At 43.9% G+C, this 21,534-nt stretch overlaps 2 protein-coding genes across 2 annotated transcripts; both read left to right on the forward strand.

The window, feature by feature from the left end:
• The first annotated feature begins 1,096 nt into the window (after window positions 1–1,096).
• nkx2-1 (NK2 homeobox 1) lies at window positions 1,097–5,073 on the forward strand. The gene is made up of 2 exons (XM_088400491.1): window positions 1,097–1,761; window positions 3,549–5,073. The coding sequence occupies exons 1-2, from the start codon at window positions 1,254–1,256 to the stop codon at window positions 4,310–4,312; spliced, it is 1,272 nt and encodes a 423-aa protein (XP_088256617.1). The 5' UTR covers window positions 1,097–1,253; the 3' UTR covers window positions 4,313–5,073.
• An 8,701-nt stretch (window positions 5,074–13,774) lies between these two features.
• Window positions 13,775–18,506, forward strand: mbip (MAP3K12 binding inhibitory protein 1). Its single transcript, XM_088400610.1, has 9 exons — window positions 13,775–13,948; window positions 14,596–14,712; window positions 15,147–15,326; window positions 15,822–15,918; window positions 16,134–16,199; window positions 16,429–16,584; window positions 16,692–16,789; window positions 18,098–18,136; window positions 18,221–18,506. The coding sequence occupies exons 1-9, from the start codon at window positions 13,820–13,822 to the stop codon at window positions 18,326–18,328; spliced, it is 990 nt and encodes a 329-aa protein (XP_088256736.1). The 5' UTR covers window positions 13,775–13,819; the 3' UTR covers window positions 18,329–18,506.
• The last annotated feature ends 3,028 nt before the right edge of the window (window positions 18,507–21,534 follow it).

Raw genomic sequence — 21,534 nt, forward strand, 5'->3', positions numbered from 1 at the left:
AGTACTATTGCTTGAGCTTTTTATTCGCAGGTTGGCGCACGTCCCTCTTTGCCCACCAGGTAGAGCCCTAACACCTCCTTTGGTAGCGGGAAACGGCAACGGTCTGCAATGGCGCTTTTCTCCACTAGGGGGCACAAGTTTAACGCAAATTTACTCCACTAAATCCTCGTGTGACGCAGGGCTGTTTGGTGTGACGTCACTGATATGCTTGACCCGTTTTGAGCCATTTGAGTTTCGACCTACTCCAGATGAGCAAATAGAAGACTAAATTTTCTTTCTTCATGAACAGAAATAGCATTTTGTAAAATATAAAAACAGAATTTAAAACATCCTAACATCCTAACAAAAAAGTAAATATATTTTTGCATTTTTTTTCTACTAGAAAATAAAATGAGAAAATACAAGGTAATACATGTTTGTTGCTTACAACTAGAAAATAATGTTTCAAAATAGAAACTATTTCTGATACTCAAAGAAGCAAAAATATATACAATGATGAAACAAAAATGTTTTTTGTAATATGGAGATATGGAACAAAACAGTTTAACTCCTCATTATTGCCATTCCAAAATATAAACGGGAGTTGTATTATTCAAAATGACGAAACAAATGTTTAATCATGCGTTTTTCCATATCAAATAAAAAATCGCATTCAAAATTACTTGACTATAATCTTGAAGATGAATCTTATCATTCTCAAGAGAAGTGTATATATATTTACAATGCAAGGATACAGTGTGAAAAATATTAGAAAATGGAAAACATTTTCAAAGTCAATTGTAAATTAAACAACATTATTGTCAAAAACTGGAAAATTAAAAATGGCAACTTTCTGTCCTCAGGACCCACTGTCACGCGTGCACGTGGGCGGTCTATTAAAAACAGACCGTGAAAGGAGTGAGTGGTTCTGTTCTCAAGTCTGCGGAAGACGAAGAAGTGGTCCACGCAAGACAGCCCACTGTGGCTGCATGTCTCGTGCTGCTCATCAAGAGGCCCTCAGCAGTCAGCGCAGGTAATAAAGTACCGCGCTGACGTCACCACAGCCCCCGCCCCCACCCCCTCCCTCCTCCGCCTTAAACGTGTGCTGCGTGGACCCCCGAGCCAGCCACGGCCAGCTCCCACTCCACCCAATTAACAACAACCAGAAGGACTTGCAACAACCACTACAAGACGAGGGACATTAACAAAAAGGGGGGAAAAGAAAAGAGAAAAACACAAGTAGAAGAGAAAGAGGAGACCCCCCAGGACAAATAATGTCGATGAGCCCCAAGCATACGACCCCCTTTTCCGTGTCCGACATCCTGAGTCCACTGGAGGAGAGCTACAAGAAGGCGGCCGCCGCCGCCGCCGCCATGGAAGCCGCCGGCGTTGGAGCGGTGGTGGCGGCCAACAACAGCGGCAACAACTTGGGGGGCTACCGGCAGCTGCAGGGGTCCCAGGCGGCCATGCAGCAACAGCAGCAGCAACAACAGCAGCAGCAACAGCAGCCCCATCATCATCATCATCACCATCACCACCACCTGGGGCCCAACGCCGGTGGTGGCGGCGGCGCTGGCGGCGGAGCTGGCGGCACCGTGTCTTACCACATGAGCGCCGCCGGGGTGCCACAGTTGTCCCATGCTGCCGCCGTCAGCGCGGTGGGCGGCTACTGCAACGGCAGCGTGGCCAGTGACCTGGCGCCCTACCAGGACGGAGTCAGGGCGGCCGCCGCCACCGGATGGTACCCGGCCAACCCCGCCGCTGACCCACGCTTCTCTACGAGTGAGTTCACGCGCACACGCGCGCCACTTGACATTTAAACGTTTTTTTTTTTTTCAAGGATCAAAAACTTCTATACTTGGTCAAAATGAAAAATAATATACTTTCATTGAAAATTATATTTATTTAAATTGCAAGGTTTTAATATTTGTACCCTTTATTCTTATTCAAAACTAGAAAATATTGCAGTTTTTATTCACAACAACGTCTTAACAATAAAAAATAAATAAAACAACTGCAAATTAACCGATTTGTATCATTTAGGATTGTATTTTTATCATTTAAACATTTTAGACGTCTATATTTTACGATGTGAAAATAGAAAATGATACCGTTTTTCCAATTTATAGAAAAAGAAAAATTATTGTCAAGTTATATTTATCTATATATAGATATAAACTGCCTTCAAATTTTTAATTCATATACTAACAGATTTGAAATGATGATTATTGAACTAATTGCAAAAATCTAAAGGAAGTAGAAAACTATAGTTATTTACCATGTTAACTTTTCAAACCTAAAGACAAATACATTTTTATTTTTTACAGCTACAACAAAACATTTTCATTTGCTAGTTTTTGATTATTTGAGAAGTTTTTACAATTATTGTTCAATAATACCTCTATTGTTAAAGATTGATAGTACATACTGTAATACAACAAAATTGAAGAGGAAAAAATATTTTTTGTGATTTTCTAATAAAAATAGTGTTTATGATTGAAAACTACGAAATAAAATCTAAAGTATTTATTCATTCAAAAATAAAAAATATATATTTATTTAAATTATTTATTTTATTTACAACTACAATATACAATCAAGCAATTTATATAGAATATTTACCAAGTAAAAATATAAAATACATATTTTACACCATGAAAAAAATATTTTTCATACTTATATTTTTTTTTTAAACAGACACATTTCCATGACAGCACAAAATTATGTGACGATTAAATTAAACTAATTATTAATGAAACAACAAAAAACAGTGAATTGACGTTTTTGAAAGGGGGGGTGCTTCACGGGGGCCCAAAACTTGGCCCACTGACAAGGCTTCTCATACCTCTCATGTCCACCCCCATGTATGCACCTGTCTATGTCTATAGGATTATTATTGCTATTATTATTATTGGTGGTGGTGTGCGTTTAAAACGTCTATAGTTTAATCTGTTCATTACACACACATAATTAGATTGTGGTAAAATGAGGTCCATCTTTAAAATAATCAGTGTTAATATAACGTAATTTAATCAAATGCAACCAATGTACATTTTTTAATCAAATTCTATCAAAATAATTTTTTCAGCCATAGACGTGAATTGAATTTTGTTGCTAAAAGTGGATTTATACTCCCCCCCCCTGTAAAATATTGAACCCAATCCCAAACAAATTTACTGTTAAACTGAATATGGGGTTTTTTTTGTTTGTTTGTTTGTTTTAACAAATGAGGTTTTCTTATAATTGTGAAATCTGAGTACTTTTGAGATATATGTGCAAATTTGCTACTCAAAGTGTAATATGTGAACTGGAAAAACGAGTCTGTTGGATAGAGTAAAAAAAAAAAAAATATACCAGAAACATGGGCTTTGGTTGCACTCTTTAAAATCTGCCCCCAACTTAAATATCACACTAAATAAAATTAAGTTGGTGGAACTTGATTTTATTGTTGTCTTTTTATTTTTTTTAAACAGGTAAATTCAACAACTTTTTTCCAGTGTGTGCATGTTTTGAGTTGTTTGAACTGACGAGCGCGCGCGTGTGTCTGTCTGTGCGCGTGCCCCTCACAGTCTCCCGCTTCATGCACGGCTCGTCGTCGGCCATGAGCATGGGCGCCATGGGCGGGCTGGGCTCCCTGGCGGAGGCCCACGCCAAGGGCATGCATGGCTCGCTGAGCGCCGCGGTGCCGCGCCGGAAGCGCCGCGTGCTCTTCTCGCAGGCCCAAGTGTACGAACTGGAGCGCCGCTTCAAGCAGCAGAAGTACCTGTCGGCCCCCGAGCGCGAGCACCTGGCCAGCATGATCCACCTGACGCCCACCCAGGTCAAAATCTGGTTCCAGAACCATCGCTACAAGATGAAGAGGCAAGCCAAGGACAAGGTGTCGCAGCAGCAGATGCATCAGCAGGAGGGCGGCTCAGCGTCGGCTTGCCAGCAATCACAGCAGCAGCAATCGCCCCGCAGGGTGGCGGTTCCGGTTCTGGTTAAGGACGGCAAGCCGTGTCAAGGGAGCGGGCCGGCGGCGGGGCAGCAGCAGCAACAGCACCACCACCATCAACATCATCACAACCACGCCCACAACCAGCACTCGCACGGGCATCCGCAACAGCAGCAGCAGCAGCAAGCCGCCAACGTGATGCTCATGTCCGGCCAGCAGCAGGCGGGCAGCGCCGGCCACTCTCCGGAGTTGGTGGCCGCCGGTGCACCGCCGCTGTCTGCCAGCCCGCCGGCGCTGCACGGCGCCCAAGTGGGCGGACTGTCGCACCTCAATTCGCCGGCCGCTGAGTACGGAAGCGCGTTGCAGTGCTCGGCGCTCTTGTACGGCAGGACGTGGTGACCAAAAAGGGGGCGCAAATGCGACTTCCTCAAGTAATCGCACATTTTCAAAAACAAACATTTTTGAGGAAAGGATTTTTCCGGACTCGCTTTTTCTACCGCAACTTGTGGGATTTATTTATGTAAATTATATTAGCTCCAACATAGATTTACATTAGCTGCCTTTTTTTTTTTTTCTTGTCGCGCCCCTTCCTCATGTAAAAAGTTGGAATTTTCAGCTCTATTGTACAGGGTTTTTTTTCTGTTGGGACAATCTTGCTGTCATTTGGTTTGGTATTTGTACGTTTATATGTAAATTATCATAGATATTTGACTTAACACGGGAAAAATAGTCTTATTAATAAATTATGAAAAGGTGACCTTCCCCTACACCTCTCTCCCTCATTTGAGGAATGTGCTGCCAAAGTGGACCTTACAATCTGTTTTTAAAAAAAAGAAATATTAAATACAAATAGTACTGCAATAAAAAAAACATGATGACGAAATCATAAATGTAACAAAACTTAACAAAATAGTATCTTCATTAGTGTTAGAATTCAAAATTCACTTGTATTTATTTGTAATTCATTTGAACTGCCCCATAACAGTTGCCACACTTTAATTTATTAAAGTTGAATGTTACTTTTTTGTATTACTAAACATGTATTTTGTTTTGTAACCAGTAAAAACAATATTGTAAGGCACATACGGAACATATCAATGATTTTATATTGTATGTTGTTTCCGTCCTGTTTTTCATACAATTAGGATGACAACTCGAGCTTGAAAAACACGTTTCTAGTATTACTACTAGAATACAGTACATCTTTATTCAGATAGCACATTCACAACAGCTGTCACAAACATTAATGAAATATTTTCTAACAAAAAAATTCAAAATAATTGGCCAGCATCTTATCAGTACTGTAATTCATTTTTAAGTATTTGCTATTAAAACAGAAAACTCCAAGTGCTTTGACAGAACATTTTTTTTAAAGTCCTTTCATTTCTTCGGCACAGATTGGCGTGCTGACGGCAAACTCACGTGAAACGTTTCATCACGGAGGAGCAAACAGCAAGTCCATTCTTGGGCTTTTGTGTTAGGGCGGGTCCGTTTGCTCGGTCAACTCGAGCTTTTTGTTGCCTTTGTCTTTCAATGTTACTTTTTTGGGTGCGTGAGTCGACGCACATCAAACAGCAGCTTATCGCAGGCTAAACGCCATCTTATCACCAATCAATCAATGCTGGGAGAGATCACTAGCAAAGCAAATATTTGTTTTCTTTTTTATATACTTTGAATCGGACCCTGTTTTTTACATATATATAAAAAAATTTCAAGGCGTTTGAGAAAAAAAGTCTAAAAAGCTTTATTCATCATTAAGGGCAAGGGGAACTGGCGAATGGGCGGGGTGGGGGTCAGCCACTCTCCCGCCACCTAACAATGTGGTTGCCAGGCAACGCGGCTCGCTGCAGGTCGTCTAATTTCAGGGTGGAAATAGCTTTTCAATTCCGTGTTGACACATACAATCGTTACAAAATGATCCGTGGAACAAGCACGCGTATAATGTCAAACGTGTTCGCGTGATATGATCCATATATCCTTTTACTGCATTGCCCTTTGACTTAAAGCAGAATTTATACGCTCATTTTTACAATAATAGAGACATAGGCTTTGGAATTTTGCCTTATTTTGGTCAATTTGTTTGTTTGTTTGTTTGTTTGTTTGTTTGTTTGTTTGTTTGTTTGTTTGTTTGTTTGTTTCATTACATCATTTTTGTTACTCTATTGAACTGCTTTGAACATGGTGAATTGTAATCCACGCTTTGCATTATATCAAATTTTTCATATTTGCGATACGTTATCCCCTTCCCCCGTTTGGTGGCCCTGAAGAACACACACACACACGTACACACGCACACACACACACACATACACACACACACACCTAAACATAACTGCAAAAAACCCCCACAAAAACAAAGAATTAAAGAAAATTAAATCCAACAAGAAACAAAAATGTTGGGGCAAAAATGTAGTAAAACCTACCATTTTTTGGAATAAGTGGTTCTTAAGTTATGGTGATGTAGCAAATTCTTGTCAACAGTCATCAGTAATGTGTGATTCACAATTTTTGTGTCAGATCCCTAAAAAACATTGTTTTTTGTGTCAGTTTTTCCCAATTCGTTGCAAAAATGATTTTTCGATGCTTGACTCCTTGTTATACATCTGTAATTGTTTATTACCAAGTAGCATCACAAATTTGTTCCACGCGTGTTCTCAATTCCTTTTATTGCAAAATTGTAGCATAACCTACAACGTTGTTGCCCCAACTCAGCAATGTGACTGGCAGAGAAAGCGGGACCAAATTCCCAAGGCTGTTTCACTCCTTCCGGGGTCAGCAATCAAATATTGGAGCCACTCGGTGCTGGCGACCTTTTGTTCAACGTCGGCAAATGTGTAAATTTGCCAATTGAAGCTGGTGGAAAGGGCAGGTCGTCAAGGTTTGGTTGTCTCGGCTTTATAAGCGCAGCGACCTCCAAGGACGCATTGGCTTTGCCGTTTACGTCTTTAACTTGAATGAAGTGAGCAAAAGTAGAGGATGAATGTAGCGGATTACAAATGAAGCCTCCATATATGTAATTTTTACTCTTCATCGCAAACTCATGGAATCCTTCAAACATAGATTGCAACAAGTGGCCCTATAAATTTAGCTTATTCCGCTTGCGTGCAGCATAGCAACAAAATGCCGCGTCACCATGTTTGGTTTGAAACCCAGGTTCAACTAATTGACATCAAACCACCTTTTTTCACGTTGCCATTGCTGGCTGGCTTGTTTCAACCAGCAAAGGTTTTTGGCTGGCTCTTTCAGAGCAGCACGTATGAGCGCTACCAGCTAGCTTAAACAAGCGAAGGAAAGAAGGAGGTCTGCATCAGCATGTCTGGTGAATGACATATTTTATTTCAAGTGTTTATTAAAAGAAAAAAAGAATAAAAACAAGAGTAGGTATAACGTAGTTGATGTGAAAATTGTTCAAATAATGTTTGCGCACGCTAACTGTGGTGAACTGCTGGTGCTCCAAGCGATTCAAGTGCTGTTTTTTTATTCTCAACAAAGCCAACGCAAGTGTTTGCATTGTTGTGGCACCATTGCGTATGTGTGTGTGTGTGTGTGTGTGTGTGTGTGTGTGTGTGTGTGTGTGTGTGTGTGTGTGTGTGTTGCACCTGTTGCGCAGCTGTCCTTCAGATTAGCGTCCTTGTTGCATACGTCTTTTGCTTTACGGCTCATGAACGAACAGTTGCTTGTATTAATTCAGTTTTATTTTGAAATGTAACCATCCATTCCATAGGCTATAGTGAGTTAGCTTTCCTGGGTACATGCTATACTTTTTGTTAGCAAGGGGGTTGGGCAAATATTTGTGGTGAATTGAGGCTGTTCGCTTCCGAGCTTGGTTCCTAAAGCCGACAATAAGTGAGTGTTGACTGTATTGTGTTCCATTATTGGTTTCATTGTCAAACAGAGCCGTACAGATTGCCGCCCTCTCATCCCAATGCACAAGTGCGCTCTCCAAATTCCGCGAGGGCTCGCCGCGCATTTGCATCCCATCAGCCTACAAGCTCATTCAGCTCATGGCCGCCCGCTTTGCAGTGGGAATGCCTTCCATCGCTCTGCGCAGCTTTTATTGGGAGAAATGCAGGATGGGCCTAAAAGGAGGTGGGCTCCAATTTTCACGAAGGGAGGACGGAACGAAGGGAACGAAGTAGGTGGTGGCAGGAAACAACGGAGGGATGAAGAAAGGACATAGGAAGGATGAAAGGACAAAGGATCTATTGAATATATGTCGAAGGGAAGAAAAAAAGGAATGGGAGAACCAAGGAAGTGTGAATGGAAAGAAGGAAGCAATGGAGGAATGATGAAGTGAAAGTCAAAATGATAGGATGTAAGAAAGATAAGAAAAGAAAATATATGACCAAGGAAGGAGGAAAGGAAAGTTGGAAGAAAGGGATGGATGGATGGAAGGAATAATAAAAAGACATACGAAGTACAAAGAATGAAAAGAAGGAAGGAAGGAAGGGAGAAAGGCGTTCACAAGACAAATTTCATAGCCTAACACTAACTTCAAATCCTAATTTGAAACCCTGACTTCAAACCCTACCCTTCCACTTGAAACCCAAACTACTTTAAGAAAAGCAATCAGATTGAGACCCTTCTCCCAAGCAGATGCCGCAAGTCTGCGTTCTGCCAGTGAGCGCCTCACAATCAAGCATGTGGCCCTCTGTACCCCCCCGCCCCCCATGGGTCTGTGTACAGTATCGCCCGGGGGTCCTTTGGGGGTTCATTGGGGGCTAACGAGGCATGACTAAACGGGTTAAGGCCACACTTTCTTTGTCAGCACCCCGCTGAGATAACTGGAGATTGAATGAGCCCATCAATGGCCTGGCGAGGGCATCAGTCAAAGGGTCAAAGGGAATTGACGCACGCACCGCCTCCCAATAAACAAGAATTGTGTCAGAATCCAGATGTTTTAATTTTCTTCAACCACTTCACCAAATCAAATTGAGTAAATTTAAGACACCATTTTTTTTCAGTGTATGAAAATGAATGATCCTCACTTTTGAGTTTCCTGATTCTCGCAGGGGCTGCCAAGTGTCCCACGTTCCGCATGTTGCTCACCCCCCCAAAGTGAATGATAGGTTGCAGCACCCAAAGAAGCCTTGAATGTTGCCAGACAATACGCAATCAAGATCCCCAAAATGTGACAGCTTAATGGCGTCCGTCTTGGCCGCTGCTATGATCCCAGCTGAGAAAAGGCACAAATGTCCATTTAACCCCCAGCCAGGACCACCCCCCGAGGTTCGAGGTAAATAGGGTCCCACACATTAGGACCTGTTGAGACTTAACATATTTTCTTCTACAGCCTGCGAGGGGATTAGCCGGGAGGATGGTGGTGATATTTGCCCACCGCCCCCCCTCCCACTCTTCCACCTCCCTTCTCTTTCTTAATGAAATATGTCATTAGGAGGAATTCATGTGACACAAAAGGGGCGACAGTCAAAAAAAAAAGGTTGACTAATTATATAGTTTGCTCTGGCAGAGGCTGCGGGCAGGTGGCTGGTCCATCATGCAAATGGCTGCGCCAACGCAATTAGCCTCTGGCAGCCGCCTCAATTAACAATTAGCTAACATGCAATTCTGTGGCGCGTCGCCCCCGCCGGCTCCTTTTAGGCGCAATTGTCACCGTGTATTTTTCAATTGCTCAGTTGGAGACGTGCTTTTCTTAATGTGGTCAATTTACAGGCTCGGCGAACGGAAGTCGACCGCGAGGGGGGGCCGCCGGGGTAATGCTTCCCTTTCAAAAAGAAAGAAGAACTTTTTTTCGAAGGGAGCAAGCAGGGTTAACTTTGAACTGCCAAAAAGGATTCTACCAGAAAATTTGGTGGAATCTCTGAAGTTGAACACCCTTGGCGTTGTAATTTGGGGTGAAGCTATCGCTCTAAAAACCACAGCTGTCAAACTGCGTTCTTCGAGGGCCTCCATCTTGCCTGCCCGCCTGTTTTAGATGTCTGCCTCCTCCAACACACCTGATCACATGATCAGCAAGCTTGGCAGGATTCGATAACCATCCAGATTATTTGAATCAGGTGTGTTGGAGGAGGTATCATTCTAAAACAGGCAGGATACAAGGGAGGACCCGAGTTTGACACCTGGGGCGGCGGGAATCCCCAAATATGGAGATACTTTGTACGTTAGCATAGCATCAGGTCCGACTGGCACTGAAATGGCTGCCAACAGTTTAGCAGACTGACCACATGCTGCGTCTCGAGGTTCTGCTTTTCTAACCCGTTCCACCGATCCCCCCTGATGGCCCACCGCCCCTCACGGGGGGCCCCCCTCCTCGCCGGGCCCACCCACACGCTCTTATTATTCCCGCTGGTCCCCGACATGACACGGGAACAAAGTAGACATTAAGCGACATTAAAGCCGGGGATGGAAGTAATCAGGAAGCCGTTATCTCTTAATGAAGCCAAACACATGCGCGGCGATACACAGAGGCACTAATCAATAGAGGCTCCCCCGGACAAAGAGGGAGGCGGGTTGGGCTTGGCTCGAGGTCGCGCTCTGCGCCCCCCCTCCCACAAATCAATTAGAAGGCTTGTTTGCTTTGACAGTCTACTTCCATTAATTACATCTTCATTAAAAGTAATTTGTCAAGACAACATTAAGAAGACCTGTCCTGTCAGGAGGGAAGATTACGAGATTAGGGGCGAGCTATAGGCTGCCCCTATATGTATGTTCTTCTTCACAATCCCCCAAGCAGCCCATTTTCAAACAAAATAGCACACTTGGAACCAAATGTGTTCCAACTTTGTGTGTTTTTTTTTTTTTTTGTAATAGCAATCCACAAAAATGAAATTTCCGTCATCACATCAACACAAGCTGTGATTTTTTTTATTGACACGAACAAATTGCTGCTCATCACCAAAGTATAACGTACCCACTGTGAAGCATGAAATTGCGAACAATTCCAAGTAGCTGTCAATGTAAGCGCAAAATCTTTATTTTCTGCTTGGAAAAGAGATGTCAGGGAAAGCCTACTAGAACAACTGAACTTCAGTCGGATGTGCTTCAAATGGTGGCAGGTATGTGCTGACTCGCTTTTGAATGCGATGAGTTCATTCTGAATGTGGCCACGTCTCCATTTATAAGATGGTGTGCACACTTGTGCAACTACATTATTGCAGTATCAATACAGATAGGTTACATTAATAGTAGGGAAAAAGGTTTTGAAATGATCTTGGTGTCAGTTTTTTTTAGGTTCACAAAGTGTGTAGGGGTGTGTAGACTTTTGAGGTGCCACTACTGAAATATTTGAGTCTAAAATGAAACAATTAGAACTTTCATGTAAGCTAATCGCATCTGCATTGGAAAGGAGCTAATTTGTTTTAAAACTCTTTTACTCCGCCATGATCTGCATGTCTGGTGTCCTTTTTCTTTTTTCTTTTTCTTTTTTTGTGCAACTCCAGCAGCACAGTTGCTTTTACCAAAGGTCCCCTTGTTGGTTGCTATAGCATTCTCGAGCACCACTCTGCTAAATCCCCTCCCCCACACCGACCTGCTCTGCACACTTGTAATAAATTATTCTCAAGTGAAGTGAAAGAATAAAATATATTGGTTAAAAAAAATGCAGCCGGCCCAGCGCACTTTCGCGAATCACCCCCTCGTCAACACTTTTGTGTGACGTGACCCTTTTGACAGTCTGCTGACTCTTTTCATATCAACACATATCAGATTGTGTTGTTACGCAATGTTTCGCGCAATCTTTAGGATGCGCCTCATGCCGAGCGTGAAGTGCAAACACATGCGAGCGGGAGTAGGAGGAGGAAAGTAGCGATTTGTTGATTAATTAAACGTGGCTTCTCCAAAAGATAACCCCGCTCCCCCCCCCCCCCCCCCCCCCCCTCACAATGCACCGGCGGCAAGTTTGCGGCAGCGTGAATCGCACTCCTCCTTGCTGTCATCTTTGCCAGATTGAATGCAGATTGAAAATATATTTTTGGTTCTTGACTGGGCCTATTCACAGCCTGTTGAATCGACGGCGCATCAATAAAAGGCTCCCCCCGTTTGGGAACTTGGAGTGATTGCGCGCGCGCACATTTTGAGGAATGGCGTTATAAATGGTTGCGCATGGGCTGAAGCAGCGAGCGCACAACTTGACAATCATTTCACGCACCGGCAGCGAAGAGGAAATTTTTGGGCAGTCACCGAATTTGTGTAAGCGTACACTGGTATGAATTTGAGGCCATAGAATGTGCTGGAGTGAAAATGAATAGAGTGGAAACGCTCAGACGCCCGGACGGACATTTACCAGGAAGATGACTTGTGCACCTTGCTAAATGTGGCCTACAGATGACCCATGTCTTTCCTGCTTCATGCGGGCTCCCAGCACCACCCGGGATCGGTTGCCTGCTGAGTTCTGGCAAGAAATCAATAGTGCCGTGGGGGCGGGGGGAGGTTGACGTGGTCACGTGTCCTAATCATCTGTACATTTACCATCACAATCAACAATCAAAGCCAGGACGTGTACCTTTCTTTTGGGGGGCCTCCCGAGCGCAACAATTTCCCGGCTGACTGCATGGTGGCGGCAAATTAGAAGCCTCGGCTCCCGTGAGCGGCGCCTAATGGCTCTGATTTGTGAACTGCTAAACGAGGTTATGTAAATGAGGATTGAATAGAGGCAGCGGGACCCCAGGTGACAGGTGCAGGCGCTTTTTTAAAAAATGTATTTAAAAGAAAGTGTGGAGGGGGGAGGGGGGGGGCGAAATCAAGGCAACACGCAATGTGCGTAACATTGTGCTGTATCGTTTGAACTGCATACTGTTTTTAACAATTATCAGCGCTGTACACAATGAAAAAGGCACAAATAATTTGTTTTAAAAAATGAAACCGAAGATTGGAAATATCACGATAGTCGTTGACAACATGTAAACCACATGCATGAGACACACCTCCCTCCATCGATGTATTCAAATTAGTCAGTTTTAGTGGGTGGCAACGTAAGATGGCCACCAGGGGTTTAAATTCTTCCGACGGCATGTTAAGTCCATTCAAATATAAGTCCGTAGGGAGAACGTAGGCTCAGTGTGTCAAACCATTACAGTTCTGCTCCCGTTTCGGGGGGTAGAACACAGACAAATGAAACCAAGGAACTTGTCCTCATTTTTTACTAAAATGATTAACCCACGAAAAGAGATTTGAGGCGCGTGAGTGCCGCGGTGCTTTCTCGTTTGCCAGCAACTGTCATTTTCCTGTTGTTGTCCTCATCAGTCTCTCTCGCCATCAAGTGAATAGACGGCAAAATGAATAGAGCAGCCAGATTTTCCCACAGTCACTCAACGTGCGCACGCACACTCACACGAAAATCACCATTGTGGTCGATGCTACTGCTGCACAGGCTGCTCTGCACTCAACAACAATGTTCTCATTAGAGCATGACTGTTCCTTAGTATGAATTGTCAAGTGTAATGTTAACTGCCAAGTATGTCATTATAAACCTGGTTTTATAATTTTTAACTACGTTATAATGCTTGATTTTTCATCTAATGCAATTAACACATTCTGTATTGTCAAATGTGTTTTTACATGCCAAAGCATCATTGTTTACAGTTATAGAGAAGTGACGAATTGAGGTATTTAAAACATGGTTTGAGAGCGAAAATTTAAAGCCTGAGATTAATTATAAATTTTAAAGTGTGGACTCGATAAAAAAAAAAAAAACTAGAAAAATCAGCATAATGAGCAAATTAGGGTGTAAATGCTCGTGAAAATGCCTATCACTGACTCCACCCACACTATGATGACCATTTCTAAAATAATTATGGAATTTATAATCAGGATTTTATTTTTTGGTTTTATGTGAAGTGGGCGCTCTGAGCTGCAGACGCGCGCCCACGCAGTGACGCATATACTCCGCCCTCCATGTTTTTCTTCCAACCAATCGGCGTGCACGTCTTCTCCTGACGTAAAACAGCAATGGCGGAAACAACGAAGCTGGCCGGTGAGAGTTCCCCATCCGCGAAGGAGTCCACTAGTAGCAAATTGTCCAGCTACACGGACTGCATGAGTGACCTGCTCAAGCTGCTGGCCGACCTCGTCAGCGAGGTTGGTTCGGTATTTTTTTAAGCGCGGAAGACAGCCAAGTTGGTGTTGTTTGCTAGCTCACATGCTAATGCACGTCGCGGCTGCACGACAGCATTTCACAACGTAAACACCCGACATCTTCGCAGAAGTAAAAGCCTTTTTAAACCGTGAGATTTTGTTCTCCACAGACAATCGGAGATGCCTCATTGAGCGGATTAGCCCCCCCCCCCCCCCCCAGTGTTTTGTTAGCCAGGCCGCCATATTGGATGGGGCAGGCAAAATCATACACCACTGCAAATACATGAATAGAACTTCGTAAAGCGACACGCTACAGTGCTCAAAATGTTTCTCTCCTATATATAAGAACCAAGTTCGATTATTTTCAATGTTTTCATGAGTTTAGTTTATTAGTTATTTTATGAGTGCCGCAACCTCGCGAAAATTTAGCAATTGTTGCCAATGATATGTTTGTTGCGGTTTTTTTACTGCAAAACTTTTTCTTTCGTTTTGCTTTCTCATTTGAGAAATTAAAGGACGAAATCCCCCATTTATTAAATGAAGAATAAAAATACACAAAATGAAAACTTATGTTCTCTACAATCATTTGAGGCAAGTTAATTGAGTGAAAAAATACAAAACATTTCTTGCTCTTTTTGTGCGTGTTTCAGCTCAAATTAGGTGACGCCGCTTTGAGGATGGAAGTCAACCTGGATGCCTTGAGTCCACAGCAGTCGGACGCCGCTCACACTTACGACTGTCTACAACGGCACATCATTAAGCTACAGGTACACTACATGTCCTCTCAACATTTCACTGGGATTTTTGTACAATTTTCTCAGGTTGTGGTAGTAAGACTTGGATGCCAAGACTAGCAACAAAACAAATTTAACGACTTTTTTTTTTACTATAGTTCTAAACATCTTCGTGGGCAAAATTGCTTTATTGACTCCCATTAAAACCCCAGTTTTTCATTACCATATAAACGTTTGTATTCTCTAAACCTGTTGCTGAACATTGCATTTTGTATTGTTATTTTCAAATTTGGCTCGCTTTATTGTCATTCAAAAGAGTAAACAGAATGAAATCTTATTACATGGCACAAGCAAAACAAAACCAACAGCTACGACCAGCTGCGAATAATGTTGATGTGGAATAAATAGTGATGAAAAATAGAATGAAGGATTGGAAAAGTATTTGTATTTATTTATATTTACTCCAGGCCATATCGGAGAACCTCAAAACACTGGCAGAGGCTCCAACTCGTGAGTCACTTGAGACCGAGAAAGAAATGCCGCATGACACCGCGTCCTCGTCCGCCCTCCGCCGCAGCCCGTCAACGCTGCCCCTCCCTGACGCGGGCGATGACGTCTTGGTGCAAATCCGTGCCGGCAAGTCTGAGGTGGGTTACGCTTATGAATAATCATCACGTCATTAAAGGGCTCATTGCAGGCCCGAGATCTGGCAACAGGGGGAGGGGCGGGGGTCCTTTAGCGGCGCGGTCTGCTATGAGAGACCGCGCAGCTTGGAGGACTTTGAGAGCGGGGCCTGGTCCTTGATGGATTATGAAGTGGATGCTCATTACTCTCAGATTGGATGTGGATGGAGGACAAGAGGCCCCATTCTGTTGTGCGTTTATTTTGCTAGCCAAGCAAACAGTATTCATATTCTATCACGCCACAGTGGCCAGCCGGCCCGCATGATGCGCCTACCTGGAATTGCAATTGTCATTCCTCATCATGTAAATTGCGACGCCCACAAACCCAGCGAGGTTCCCCTCACCCCCGCCCTCCCTTCCCGTTTGCCTCGTTACGTTCTCATCACAGCGGCGACACAATTTTGCTTGGCGGATGGCCGATCAATCCATCGCCTGTCATTACGCGTGTCGTCCCTCCAGATCGAGCGCAGGATATCTGCATTTATGGAGCGCAAGCAGATGGAGATCAATGAAAACAACGTGCGCGAGTTCTGCAACGTGATCGACTGCAATCAGGGTGAGCGAGGCCGGCGTGGGGGTGGGGGGATTGAATGCGGCGTGGTGTAGAGTGGGAGCCCGCGCACAGATTGCCAATGTTTGGGAGAGAGCTGATTTCCAGCGGGCGAGAGGTCAGGCCGGACTGAGCTGGAGTAGCTAACGGCCTTGGAAAACACGGCGGCCGTGATGTTATTGTGCTTTTATTCATGTGATTTTCTTGTTCTTCCTCACCAGGGGAGAGCTGCGCCAGAACAGACGCCGTGTTCACGCCGTTCCCCGGATTTAAAAGCCACGTCAAAGGTGCAACTGGACCATAAAATAGCAATCATTGTGCATTTACACACTAATTGTGTGTATAAAAAAACACAGACAACAGTTATTAAATTGTCAAAACTAATTCTTGAGATGAATTAAGGAAGCACGATGTGTCTTGCCCATCTCATTGTAAACCAACGTTGCTGCAGTTCAACAAGCATGAAAAGAAATGAACTGTGCTTATTTTATTTTTTTTTGTAAATATTTGTCACAGTCACGCGGGTGGTGAATACATACGGGCCTCAGACCCACTCCAGAGGCCAAGGAGAAGCTGGCGAACAGGCACGAAGCCTTGCCACACAAGACTGCGGCAACCCAGCCATCGAGGAACGCCTCAACAACATTGAGGCTCACCTCAGACTCCCGACAGGTAATAGGAAAGATCACCTCCTGACTGGAATTCTTTAGAACCCTGATGGATCACCACACACATATTTTTTATGGGTTTAGTATGTGATTTTGGATGTTTTCTTGCAGCGGGCCCAGTTCCTGTGAGTGTCTACCAGAGGCTAAAGAAGCTGGAGGACCGCATCTTACAGCTGGAGGGACTCTCGCCAGAGTATTTCCAGTCCACGGTGAGGACATGCACGCTTTATTTCTCAAGAACCAGCCGGCATAGTCAAAAGCTGTAAGCGGCTAATTGAAGTTGCTAGCTAGTTCCGCTGCTATTACTAGTAGCAAAGTCACCTGTGAGGCACCATTAGCCGCTTGGAGCAAAAATGGAGACTCCAGCAAAAAAGTTTGAGCTGTCAGAGGGAAAAGTGTGAACAAAAAAAATTGCCAGCGGGTCACTCCTTTAGTGAAGAGGGAGAGGTGCCATGTCACCGGCCATTGTGTGGGCCCAGGTGACAACAAAGGTGTGGGACTTGAGTCACATGACTCGAGGCAGACTTCAATATTCAGTTTTAGGACTTGGTAACATGCTCGGCTGAAACTTAGGAAAGGTTCAAGGTTCATCTAGGTAGAGCCCGACAATTATCCAAAATTTATCGTAATTTTGATTTTGGCTTCTCACAATCTTAAACGTAATCGAAGTGAAACGATGAATGTGCCAAATGCCGTGGAGAAATTGACATGAGGCTATGATGGCAGTTTTGGTAGTTGAATCATTACAAAGTTTTAAAATCAACGAATAATCGTCTTCATTAATTGTTTCACACGATTCCTTGTCTTGTGTACAATAGTTTTTCTTTTCCTCTTTTAAGACCACATTGTCTTTCATAGTTAAATAGATCATCATCGTAATGATAGCAATAAATAGATAACAATATTGTTAAAAAGGCAGAAACATTGAGGAATACACGATTACATGTCCAATATTTTCGGGACTTCACGTGCCGTCAAAAGCACATGAGCAGAATGCGACGTGGCTTGATGGAAGACGTAGTTCCGCCGTGTGTGTGTGTGCGCGTGTGTGTGTAGCAACGTTTTCAAAGTGTGCTCGAGATGAGCCGCATCATGTCTCTCCGTCTCGTGATGCCGCCGTCGCACAGCACAGCACGCTGCGCTCTTCAACCCCTTTTGACTCGCTGCATGTTTGTGCCAGCGCACATGTCGAGTGTTTCTGAATAAATCCGCGGGGTCTTTTCCAGTCCAAGTACCACTTTTTGTGGGGAGGGGTGGGGATAAAATGTATTTTGGGGGTTTGCTCAAGCAGCTACATGTAGTTGCTCCCACAAGAACGTCACAAAATAGCACTAAAATGAAGTTATTGCTGAAAAACAGTAGAGGGCGTCCTTTTGGTATGACGTCACCAAAAAACAGAAAAGATTTTGGATGGACAAGTCCTCGGACTTAAACCCTATAGTGCATGCATTCTACTTGAGACTTAGGAGGAGCCCGTGACTTTTTGCCTAATCATCAAGGTGTCTTCTTCTTTGTAGAACCTCCCACACAAGAGACCCAAGACCTCCCCTGATCAGGTACACATCTTCTTGTTTGTTCTTTTTGGGATGCTTTCGTCTCCTTGCTGCCAGGCTGACTTTGCTGTTGATGTTTTCCTTCAGGCCTGCAGTCTGACCGAGCTGGATGAGAAGATTAGCGCCGTTAAAGCAGCCCTGCTCAAGAAGGCCAATGACTTCCAGCCTGCATATGGACCTGAGTTCCCACTTTGACACGATTTGGTGGAATCGTAAAATTAGCTGTAGCAATGGACCTAGATGATAATTTTATGGCTGACATAGAAAACTTACACGAGGAAACCAAGGCCTGTTTTGTCTGCATTGTTTCAGTGCATCCCCAGTCAGGTATAATGCTCCCCTTTGTAAATAAATGTAAATTAAGCACTTTGAACGTTGGACTTGTGCTTCATTTCAAATTCCTTTAATTGTTATTCTCTGATCATTTACATGGTTGTCGTTAGCCATGCTATGTACGTACTTGAGCATCCACTTCATTAGCCACTTGTCCTTGTTTTTTGTTTTTTTTATTTAGGGGAAGTCAATTCTTGCTAGTCATTAGCTTAGCATAGGCTCGATGCTATATATTGTACCTTCAAATGGAGCGAGCAGCCAGACATGCTGCCATGGTGCTGTAGTTAACATTTAAAATCGCTCAATTTTATTGTTGGTATTTTCTTTTTTTTTTAATTGTTTTCGTTCATTTGCTTGCCAGTTCAAATTAATAGTTGGCATTAGTGTATATTATTGATCATATCCATGACCATTATCAGGTTAGCATCTGATTGATCAAATTAACTTTTTTGTGTGTGTACTCTCAACTGAATTGCACTGCACATGCTGAAGTTTTTACATCTCTAAGTTATTTTTGACGCAAAAAAAAAATGCTCGAAATCAGCGTGGCTGGTTATCAGCGATGTGTCGAACAGACAAGCAGACAAATCAAACAACCTGCTAACAGCGAGAGTGCGCACATGTGTGTACACGCGCGTGTGCGGGCGCCACGGCGCGTAATTGGGAGGAAGCTGAGCGAGGCCACCTGATTTCTTTGCCTGACTGCTGCGTTGCTGATGATCCACGCTAATGGTTGTCATTATGACAAATGACCTGATTATGGCAACTCTTGTTTGCGAAACATCTCGCAGACCCAACAAAGCAGCGCCGCCGTCGCAGCTTAAACGGGCTGCCGCTGCGCTCGCTCGACGATGCCGCCGCCGTCCTCCTCATAAATGACTAAAGCGACAATTACGTTCTCCTTTTTTTCGAGCGATTGCAATGAAACAGGCTCGTTTTGCATTAGTGCTATTCAATTTCATTTACGTTGGTTCCAAACTGTTCCAGATCCAGAAGCACTAAATGAAATTCTACACATTCAAACTTAAAAAACACACGTTTGGAAGTATTTGAGCGCCAGATTGCACTTTCTCGCTCACACACTTAGAGGCACAGCGTGCTTGCTTCAAGCTCATAAAAAAAATGGTAGTTAAAGAGCCAGGGCCAGAATGTGTGTGTACATAAATATGCATATATATGTATTTATTTTTATTTTGAGCTCTGTACTCCTAATCAATTACAGGCCATTTAGTTGATTTAGTTAAATCAAAATAATCACTACAGTGGTGCAAAAACTGCCAAGTCATAAAACGTCAGCGGCTAACAGGTGTCACATTCTTTCGTGATTGCATTTACTGTAAGCGGTTTTATTCTTCGGTGACGTTCTTTGTCTGTCATGTCACTACTCTTTTCCCTTTGATTGATGGAGTGACCTCGGTACAATAGAACTTGCGTTCTGGCGTCTTTTTTGTCAGGATATATTATTGTTAACACGGAAATGGGGATTTCTTTTTGTGTTTCTTTCAGGTGTACCCCTCTGTTTCCTTTATTATTTCTTTGGCTCGGATCCTTCTGCGGATGTTAGACAAGGGGGTCGAAATGTGCAGGGACCACTTGAGCTGCTGCAACGTTGACAAATGGATTTGGGTTTGGGGCTCTGCTCTCTGGAGGTTTTTATTGTTCCCCTGGAGCTTTTGTCTCGCACGCGGTCCCCTCGTGAGGGTTAATGAGGACAAATTGCTCCGAGGGTAACAAATGGATTATGCGGCGGGACAAAAGGTTGTACGCGACGGCCGGGATCTGCCCATCATGCGCCCATTGAGCCCAGCGTCCTCCTCAAGTGGCTCGCCAAATATCTCATTATCTTCATCCTGCCTGTTTTTTAGTTCGTGGCAAGGGTTGCGGCCTCCTGCGGGGAACTTCGGCTAACTGCAACGTTGTACAAATGGTGGCTCGCCGTTGTCAAAGTCAAAGCTCCAGAGGTGAGTGTGATTAAGACTGTAAATACATCAAAACTCTAGATAAATTACGCAACTTACCAAAAATATATTGTAGGAAATTGTTGTGCTGAAAAAGTTTGCCGGAGATACTGGCCATGTCCCAATTGCATTCATTTCTGTTTTTACGTCGATGTGATCTTCGTCGTCAGTTCCAAGTTCCAATCCAAAGTACAAATAAACCAAGAACTCAGTGGAATACCCGATGTGAGCTAGCTTAAATCGAAGCCGCATTGCCGGTCCGATACTTATGAAGGCTTGACTGGGAAAATATCCCAAGATGCATTTTGTGCTCGGCCGTTCCAATTTCGTTCTCGCGTACATTCTTCGAAGTCCGCGCTTGGCCAGTTTACGTTCAATGCGTTCCTCGTGTCGAGAAGCGGCCATTTTGTCTTTCGTCTCGGCCAAGCTGGGACATAGCATGACTTGGGACTCATCCAACTTCGACGCAATTAATTTGTCAATCGCTCGCTTGTCTTTGAAAACAACTGTTTTTTTATTTTTAAATGCCTGCAAGCGTGGAACCTGAGCATGGCTGCGAGGTCACACGGGCGACGTTTGTCCTTTCACGCTAACAAAGCGTCCACTTCCGCATTGACTCGGGACTAATTCCCACCTGTCAATCACCCCCCGTGTCTAACCGAGTCTTTTGGGAGCCCGGCTCAAAAGACACAGAGGTGTTCCTTGTCTACACCCCCCCCCTCTTCTTTCCGCCTGTCTTTTGGAGTTCATAATTTTTTTTTTCCTCCCTCTGGTGAGGTCGCCAGAGAGGATTCATATCTATTCATATCTCGGCAAGTCTTAATGGGCTCCAAGCCCTCCAGGAAGAAAGCTCTTTCCTGTGACTAGTCAGCTCCAGTCTTTATTCAGCCGGTGGCTCGGTGTCAAAAAAGACTGTTGCTCGTTTGAGCCCGCGAACAATGAGGAACAAGGCTGAATCTCGAGCGAGGGGGGGACAAAGGAGCGAAAACAGGCTTTTCACTCTGCAGAACATTAGATTCTGACACATTTTGCCATGGCAGTTTTTCAGCCAGCACCACCACCAGCCCTTTTTCCTTCCCCATCATGGTGAGTGCCGTGGCTCGGCTCTTT

The sequence above is a fragment of the Syngnathus floridae genome, chromosome 16 (genome assembly GCF_059516105.1).
Source record: "Syngnathus floridae isolate MCC-2025c chromosome 16, RoL_Sflo_1.0, whole genome shotgun sequence".
In the NCBI taxonomy this organism is placed as follows: Eukaryota; Metazoa; Chordata; class Actinopteri; order Syngnathiformes; family Syngnathidae; genus Syngnathus; species Syngnathus floridae.

What these genes read in the sequence shown, in the direction of transcription:
- nkx2-1 (XM_088400491.1), top strand. Translation starts at nt 1,254, where the DNA reads ATGTCGATGAGCCCCAAGCATACGACCCCCTTTTCCGTGTCCGACATC. An exon ending in TGACCCACGCTTCTCTACGA is followed by an intron (nt 1,762 to 3,548) that starts GTGAGTTCACGC and finishes TGCCCCTCACAG; the next exon opens with TCTCCCGCTTCATGCACGGC.
- mbip (XM_088400610.1), top strand. Translation starts at nt 13,820, where the DNA reads ATGGCGGAAACAACGAAGCTGGCCGGTGAGAGTTCCCCATCCGCGAAG. An exon ending in TGGCCGACCTCGTCAGCGAG is followed by an intron (nt 13,949 to 14,595) that starts GTTGGTTCGGTA and finishes TGCGTGTTTCAG; the next exon opens with CTCAAATTAGGTGACGCCGC. An exon ending in ATTTAAAAGCCACGTCAAAG is followed by an intron (nt 16,200 to 16,428) that starts GTGCAACTGGAC and finishes TATTTGTCACAG; the next exon opens with TCACGCGGGTGGTGAATACA.